Here is a 9,544-nt window from a genome sequence, read left to right as displayed (position 1 = left end):
GGGGAGATACTTACACGGCGGAAAAATGCGATCGTCTTCATGCATTTGACATCGACAGCCACAGTTGGTTAGAGCCAGAGGTTTCTGGGACTGTCCCCGGGGCCAGGTACAGCCACTCCGCGTGTGTCTTGGGGAAGGTCATGTATATCTTTGGAGGATTCAACCTGCTGACTGGATGCAACAACGACATCTACAAGTTGGACACCACCACAATGGCCTGGTCTCTAGTTAACATAAGAGGCCCTCCAGCACCTGTTTCAAAGTGTCACTCTGCCACCATCATAGGGACTAAGATGTTTGTATTTGGGGGCCAAAAGAACAACTACTCCCACTATAAGAAGATCAGAGTGTTTGACACAGAGACCAACCGCTGGCTAAGCACTCCTTTCACACAGCTTCTTCCACACAGTCGCTGGGGTCATTCAGCCGTCGCCTACAATGGAGAGCTCTACATATTTGGTGGCGAAAACAGCCATCTGTTCAGGAACTTCAATGACCTGTGGAAATTGAATCCAGAGACCTTCTCCTGGAAGAAGATTGAGCCCATGGGGACATACCCAGGTAGTATGTCTAGAATGTGCTGTTGCATGGTGGGGAATCGTATCATCTTCTTCGCAGGGCATGGGACATATGATGACCTGTACATCTTAGACTTAGGTCCCGGTCTGAACACTTTATGCAAACTAGCAGTTATTCTGCACGGTCTGGACCAGTCAGAACTCCCACACAACATCAGATGGGAACTCAGCCATGAGCACCAACAGCAACAGACAAAACAAGTAATAACAGCCCACCAAAGACCACTAAAGCCCACTAAAGCGTTAATCCGTTAAATTATATAAACAAATAAATACATGTATAAATAAAGATTATAAAGTGTCTTTCTCAAATGTAACACCTAGATTTTAAATTAGACCTTAATGCCAATGGCTTGATTGAAATACTGCTTTGTCTTGTACAAAATGCAAGCGATGTCTAATAGCAGTACAATATACAGTAAAACCAAAGGCTATCTTTATTTATATCATTATTGGAGTATTTTTTTATTCTATCTTTTTGCATTCCGACAGTGACATTGATAGACTGGAAAGGCGAGAGAGAAGGAGAGAGGGTATGATATTCACAACTGGATTCAAACTCAGGCCAGATACAGAAAGCAATATGTATGTAGAGTCACCAGGAGATCTAGAAACGTCTACGGCCAATTGATCTCCATCAGGAATACATTTTGCATCTCTGGCTTGGGAAGCAGAGAGGGTGATTTCTAACACGATAGAATATGACAATACCCATAAGACGATATATAGGTTTATTCGTAGAATGAATAGTGTCATTTTGAGTTTCCAACATCTATCGCAATGAATGTGTCGGTCTTCTTCTTTCGTGTAACGTTAGAGGTCCAACTCGGTGTCGTGGAGCCACGCCCGCATCTCTGGTCCCAGGTCAAAGAGGCCGGCCTCTGAGGGCGGTCTGTGTAAGGGGCAGGTGAAGATGACATGGTCCTCTGAGGGCGGTCTGTGTAAGGGGCAGGTGAAGATGACATGGTCGGCGGTCTGCTCAGGGGCACCGCACTCACATGCTGCCAGTCCCCACTTCTGCAATGATGCATTGAAGCGCCCAACCCCAGTTCTTAAGCGGTTCAGTGTGGTCCATTGCTTGCGAGGAAGATCATCTCCTCCTATGTCGCCAACTCCTGGATCCCAGATGAACCGGTGCATGCGGGAGGGCCCGGCTGACTCCCACTCCTGCTTCCACGCTGTTGTTAGCCATGCATCTCTGGAGATGGCCTCAGGGGTGGCGTTGAGCATCTCCTGTGCTGCCCTGTTGTAGGGTCGGTAGGCCTACTACATACGGTTATCAGATGCCGTTGGACAGATTTGTGAGAACACAGTGTATGAGAGTGGTATCATCAGAAACGTCAATGGATCAAATTCAAGTCATGTACACAGGGCCCCACTTTGAGAACCACTGTTGTGTACAAGCAAATTATACAATTCACCAGCTTTTACACTCTGGCACTACTTCCTGTCATCTCATTTTGTAATGCTGCCCCAAAAATAAGAAAGGCTATAGATCTAGCCAATTGGTCGCAAGCTGTCCATCCACCTTTTGGGCCTCTGTGAGTTTGTAGATCTTCTATTTTCACCAAATGTTTCCCAGAGTAGGGAAGTAGGGTTCATGTGTTTAAACATGCGTTTGTATACAGATAGGCCTTCTCCACTGCTGCACGAGTGTGCGTGTGTGCGCATATGTGTGTGTATGTATGTGTGTGTGTGTGTGTGTGTGTGTGTGTGTGTGTGTGTGTGTGTGCATGAGCAAGTGTGCGCACGTGCGAGTGTGTGTGTTTGTACGCATGTAGCAGATGGTTCTGCACCAGGAACTCTGATCGGACATGTGCCACACATCTGTCTGGTATCCAAGTGAATATGGAGGTGGCGAGTGAGAGAGTGAGTTACTGTAAGATCAGAGAGACATATGATCGATTTAGACGGCGTGCCAGATTCTCAAGGTGTGGTTTGAGGACACCCCGCTGTGTAGTATAGTATGACTTTTCTTTGGTGACAATAGTAACATATAGTGTGTTATTATGATTGACAGACAGGTAGTGTGTGCCGGCTGGGTGGTGTGTGACTATCCGGTTGAAGTATACCTTGGTACGGCAGCAGTGGCGACGGGCCCGGGAGAACAATAACGCGACACGAGACAGTATCACGCTAAAGGTTCACAAAGTTTATTACTGTCACGGTTCGCAGTGAAGGACTGAACCCAAGTGCAGAGCCAAACGCAGAATAGTCTTAAATTAAAGTATTTATAGAAGCATACAGCATAAGTAAATAGTCAATGCAAAATGTAAATCCAAAAAAGGCAATACTTCAGGAGCAAAAATGCTAAAACAGTCCAAAAATGCATACTTTCAAAGCATAACTGCATAAACCAGAAGTCACACAAAGCACATGCAATCCAAGATACCTTTTAGGAGACCAAAATAGCAACCAGAAGTCCAAGGCAGATCACTGGAACAACAATGTATGTCCTGACAGTGTGTGGAATGGCATTGGGCATGGCACTGTTGGGCTGAAGAGGGAGTGGAAATAGGTGTGTGACAGAGAGGGAATGGAGTGGAGTGGCTGATGTGGAGACATGGTCTGTAGAGCGACAGACCATGACAATTACACATACAGGAAATATATAGAGCTGGATCCTAAGGACGTGACAACAACACTTGAGACATAACAACCACTAACTGCAGCAAGCTGACCAAGCTGACCGTTTTTTTTACAACATAGTATTGTGTTAGGTGTGGCTCTATAGAGCGTCGCAGTCCCTCCCCTTTCAGAACAACGAGTGGCCCAGGAAATAAATCCCAATGCATTTTTCCCATAGGCCTTTCTTAAAGTATTTATTTAAAGACGGTTACGCCGCGGACAAAGCCAACTCGGATCGTGACAAATCATGACAATGAACACAATGTTTTGGGCCGATCAAATAATTTATAAGAAGAAAAACAAAACAAATAGTGTTGTCTCCTGCCTTTATCTTCTTCTTTCTAATGATCGGCCCAAAATATTGTGTTCATTGTCATGATTTGTCACGATCCGAGTTGGCTTTGTCCGCGGCGTAACCGTCTTTAAATAAATACTTTAAGAAATGCATATGAGGAAAATGAACGGCGATTTATTTTCCGGGTCTCTCGAGGGGGAGGGACTGCGACTCTCTATAGCCGTCTATAAGGGGGTCTGTCTGCATGTCCGGAACCAATCTCGCAAACCACTGGACCAGTCAGCACCAGATTCCTTGGGCACACTGCCAGATGAATGTATATAGCCTGGGCACCATTTCATTTAGGGTGTATGATCCTGTCTGGAACAGATGATATCATTACGTCATGTTGTTGTAGTATTGTTTTGTAGTCGACAGGCAGGAACAACAGGCGGCAACTTCCTTTTCCCTCAGACCAATTTTTCTCAAATAAAAGCTCTCGTAGCCTGTAGCTTTTATTACTACATCCATATGGGCATCCATTGTTGCCCATATGATGACGGATATGGTCTAAAAGTGTGCCCTTGTGCCCAGGCCCCATGGTAGAAGAGCCCCTGGCCCCGGGCACTGTCCCCGTTGACCCTGTCCATAATCTGTCCATGATTCCGCCACTAACATTGGACAGTGGACACCACCTCATTATCCCAATAAAATCTGAATACAGTTGTCTCACATCATCATGATATTGCATCATCCAGACCGTTCAAGAAGAACACAAGAACAACTTGCACTTATCAAGACAAATATTTTGACAGGATACTTTCTGTGCCAATCCTTTGTAGTGCACAAGCTTAGATTTTGAAACTGAGAAAATAGGAAGCAGGTGTGTTCTGTGTACCAATACCTGGCACGGAAGTGTCTTTGTGAATAGTGGAGGCGTTGAAGGTGTTTCCATGTTTGTATGAATGAAAGGTATGTGTTTCTTGTTTATGTTCGAGCGCCTGGCTGATAAGGGCACAAAGCCCTTCTAAAGATCCAAAAATAGAAAACAACTATTTCTTCAGTTGAGAGTTTCAACCTATAATTGGTCCTCACTAATGCTCATGATATTTGACCATTTTCTGTCTGTGTCTCAGACTCAGAGGAGGGCTGTGTGGACACTTCAGAAACACAGTGGCGTCATCGTTACGCAGGTTTATTTATTTATTTTTGTGGGCACCCCTGAAGTAAGGTATCTTCTATAGGCTACTTAAGCACAATACTTGGATAAATGCACCTAGTTGCTTTCCACCACTGATTATGACCGAGGTCAAGAGTGGGACTGGAACCGGCATCCCATCCTAGGGTTATAATGTGGTACAATGGTTATGTTCACCACCTGATAGCGGAGAGCTCAGTGTTTCACGTTCCACTAAGTGAGACCCTTGGGTCTTTGCATATGAACCTTTATCTAGGCCAAACGCACTGATGTCTTTGAGGTTCACGTGTGCGCGCAAGTGCACACAGGATTACAAAAAAAGAGATATATATATATGAAAGTTCACATGCATGTGGTGTGGTGTTGTTTTGGTGTTGTTGTCATGGAGACAGGCCCACTCTGTACACTCTGTCAGAGTTCATTACCACTCCGGAATTGATTCCATTGTTTGAATAAGCTTCCTCTTTCCTAATTTATCGTTCTCCTTTCTTTCACCACAGCTGCTGGAGTCAATCTAACAGGCACACATTCCTAATCTCTTTGCTTTCCCTCACTAATCAGATAAATGTTGGAAAATATATCTAATCACTTCCTTTTAAATACAGCAATACAACTTACTGAATTGAGTGAATTCCCACACTTTGGATTGTCCACTTTCTCTCACAGCATGCACGCACGCGAGCACACAGCCCCACACACACACACACACACACACACACACACACACACACACACACACACACACACACACACACACACACACACACACACACACACACACACACACACACACACACACACACACACACACACACACACACACACACACACAATCAGATAAACAGTGGAAAGCATTTGAAGATATGAACTATTTCCTCAAACAATCATCGACTTCCTGAACGTCTCTCTTTCACTCTCTTTATATCAGAACCCCCCCCCCCCCCCCCCCCCCCACACACACACACACACACACACACACACACACACACACACACACACACCCCCACCACACACACTGTTGGGATCTGGATCCAGTTTTAATTTGTAGCTGGCATTATTATCAAGATAAACTTAGTGCAGCTACACAGCTGCAGGAGAGAAGAGAGACAAAGGAAAGAACAATGTTTAAATTGTTTTACAGTTTCATAATAATACCGTATATTTATATAGCACCTTTCAATAAACCCAAGGAATATCTAGGTCTACACCAAGTCAAAGAAAACAACCAACAATCAAGTAGCCAAACTGAACAAAACAAAACCAGCAGCCTGGTGAGGTGACTATACTACACTTATACGGCTATTAGCTACAAAGTAGTCTGTGTGAGAAGAGGACCACTCAGTGAGCGCTGGAGGAGGTCAGATAGGTACTGGCCTGGGCAAGGGCATGGAGAGATGGGGCGGGGGGTTCGGTGCGGCTGGCCCAGGCCCCAGAGCCATCTAATAGAAGAGTTGCGATATTGAGCCTTCAATTAGGGACAAACCAATAGAAGTCTATGTAGGAGAGCCGCCATTGGACTGGCCCCATGAAGTGAACGGAGTCTGCGTAACTCTGTCTTACTCTGCAGTAACTGCTATTATTTGGAGTACCTTTTTAAAGGGAAGTTTTCAGTTAATTTACTTTGTTTTGGGGAAGAGTAAACACGGATTTTTGTTCCAGAGTTTTCTTTGGGTTGATAATTGACGGAACTGAACTGAACTATTTATTTTGATTTCCCCTGACATTCCTTCAATATAAGAACAAGCAAACTTTGAATCTCGGTGTGGTGTCTATTTCTTGTTGTGAATTGTTGTGATATTCCTCCTATTATTATTATAATACTATTTTGTGCATTTAAGAGTTTACTGACAAATGATTTATGATTTATGGTTTCCCGCTATATGCATTTAAGGGTTCATGTGTGGGTACATGCACCCTTTGTAGGGTTTGATTTATATAATACCTTTATTGTCAGGCCCCGCCCTGACTGGCACCCCAGCAATCCACTAACACCTAAATCAAACCGCTACAATGGCTCTAGTGTAGCGTTAGGCTTAGTTATATGCAAGATGAGTTGGACCAATGGTACTTCAGAACAATGGGCGACCAGACCAATGGCATGATTTGTAGGTAAGGGGGAGGAGTTTGTAGGTGATGTGAGTGTATTGTTTCACTTAAGCCCTACTGTACTTTGCGTGTGATGAATTGTGTTGCATTAAGACTGTGTTGTGAGCTTGTTTATGGGAAAACATTGTATATGTTTGAAATGGGAAAAATAAGGAGATCAGGTAGAAAGGGTATTCCACCATGCATCAACCAGGTAAAGCTAGGTGCATCACAGGAGCAGGACAATAGTGGTAAAAGAGTATAAGAATCAATGCATTCAACAAGGAGAAGTATTTTTTCAGATCCCGAGGGGTACATCAGTTTTCAGTTTCACCCAGCTGAGTGCTGACCACCGAGGAGCACAGAGCAGTTATTGTCTTCACAATAACAAAGCTGAGAGCTGTTATCGAACCTGGGGCCTCCGGAGTCCTAGGCGAGCTAAGCATTCAGCTACAGCTGCATAAAATTCTGATCCACACACAAATGTTACACGCACACACTTGCAAACAGAGCCAAAATAGCACACAATACATCAGTGGCCAATAGAGCGAGGTGATTTGCCACGCAGAGTTATACGAGAGGTGTGTATTTTCCACATGGGTTCTTAATTAGAAGATATTAAATATAGAGTTCACAACTTTATGAAGCTACACATTTAAAAACACAAGTGTGCTGGAAGTGATTGTACTTTGATGTTGTCCATTAAAAAAAAGGTTCAACTTTGACATATGAAAGCAGGAAATGTATATATGTTCGAGAAGTTCACTTTTAGAACTGTGCAATTTCTGAGTTCAAAAAGACCTGCAGCCCCAGTCGACTCGTTAGCGTGTGCTAAATATTAATATCCATATTTATGAGTCCAGCTGTCCATCACATTTCATAACTCACCAAAGAAACAAATACACACCGGGGCAAATTAGCCCCTCACACACACACACAGACACATACAGTAATTACTAAAAAAATATAAACATGCGGAAGGTAATTAATTAAATAAAAACACAGTCATTAGTGTTTTTCATGCTAATTCTGATATAACTGTAAGTCCAGTAGTCCATCAAACTGTTCTGCAAATCTCCACATGGAGACCAATTTGTCCCACCCACAAGAAAATAAATAAAATTAAACTGTAAATAAAACCAGAACCAGAGAGCAGTGGTCTTTGTCATCATTAAAATAAAAAAATACACAAATAATAACGGATACACTGAGAGAGCAAGCTTGATCCCCTTAACGAGCTCCTGATTTTTAACGAGCTCAGCGACTTCCTGTCCTTTTTGATGAGAGCCTCCGATCACACCAACAAACACACACTAATTAGTACAAGCACTCACTTAAGAGTCATTGACAAAGATACACAATCTCACAGTGGCTCAATAAAGGTGTTTTACTGTGCTACAACATTGTGTTTACACAGCATGAAAGTAGCCTACCGATACTTCTTTTGGAAGATAATCATTGGTATGAAAAAGTTACATTCGATTTGACTCATGTTGAGTACAGTGTACAGTTGGTGATTCCCATATCCCATTGAAAGCACCAGATGGTTCTCACCCGGGTTGCCCGTGTGGGCTTTAAGTGGGTTCTACCTGGGCCATAGGTGGGCCCCAACTAGGCCATTTTATGTGGGACCCAAGTGGGTCCTAACTGGGCTAGCCCATGTGGGCTTCAAGTGGGTTCTACCTGGGCCCTAGGTGGGCCCCCAACTTGGCAATTTATTTGGGGCTGACGTGGGCCTCAAGTGGGCTTGTCAGCGGGCACCAGATGGTTCCCACTTGGGCTTTCCCAATTCCCGTGTGGGCTTTAAGTGGGTTCTACCTGAGCCTTAGGTGGGTGGCGGGCCCCAACTAGGCAATTTTATGTGGGACCCTAGTGAGTCCTAACTGCTTTTAAGATCCAACCCTAAATTATCTTCCATTCTGTCTGTATAGGTTATTGAACTATAAAAGAGAAAAGTAACATGCAGCACGGTTTAACAAATAATTATAAATAAGTAAAGTAACTGAAACGGTCCTACGTATACTCATCATTTCCCCTTTAACCCATTCAGGCCTGACGTCGAAATAAAAACAACTTTCTGAAAGATATACCTATTCAAAGATTTGTGCCGCATTTTTACGATTTTTCAAAAATAGCAGACCTACAAGTTCTACAAGCTATGAGCTTGTAGATCTGCTATTTTTCAATAGCTAACGTATAAAAAAATGGGTTAAAGTGTAATGTCACTTATTTTGCTTTCACACTGAAAAACTAAATTATGAACCGAGAGAAAATTGAACAATTAAACAAATTGCCTGTAAATGAGCTTATAATGGCAATATATATACAAGTTAGAAAAAAAGAAATCTTGGTGAAAAACAAAAACAGGTATGTTTAAAGAACATTGGTAGTAAAAGTATATCCATAAAAAAGAGTCATTAAGGGAGTAAGGGAGGTGGTCAAATGGAGTTGTTTTGGAGTTGTTTTGTAAAAACTGTAAAAACTGTTAAATGCCCGGATGCAAACTGTAACCCAGATGAAACCATAGAGAACCTGCTAGTGGACTGTCAGAGGTCTAGAGATGTATGGGGGAAAATGCCACAGATCGGTTTTTAACATTAACGTTATACTTATAATGCAGTATTGTATGGAGTCTTTGACGAAAAACATGTCTGCTATGGAACAAGACTTTTATTGGGCTGTGGTTTGCACTGTGTTCAATAAGATCTGGAACACCAGGAGTGATCAGGAGGGCCATCTCTGGAGAGGTGGTCTTCATACAAATAGTAAGTAAGTTTTGCC

The 9,544-nt window shown here is 43.2% G+C and overlaps 1 protein-coding gene across 1 annotated transcript in view; it reads left to right on the top strand.

Moving 5' to 3' along the window:
- LOC308327524 (kelch domain-containing protein 3-like) overlaps positions 1-833 on the top strand; it is a gene marked incomplete at both ends in the record, with an annotated part of 1,113 nt that extends 280 nt beyond the window's left edge. The window contains one exon of the mRNA XM_080781044.1: positions 1-833. This exon is cut by the window's left edge and continues 280 nt beyond it. Within this exon, the coding sequence (XP_080637170.1) occupies positions 1-833 (833 nt within the window).
- Between the last annotated feature and the right edge of the window lie 8,711 nt (positions 834-9,544).

The sequence above is a fragment of the Protomyctophum bolini genome, assembly GCF_963924005.1.
Source record: "Protomyctophum bolini genome assembly, chromosome: 13".
Classification (NCBI taxonomy): Eukaryota; Metazoa; Chordata; class Actinopteri; order Myctophiformes; family Myctophidae; genus Protomyctophum; species Protomyctophum bolini.
This window is presented reverse-complemented; position numbering and strand designations above follow the sequence as displayed.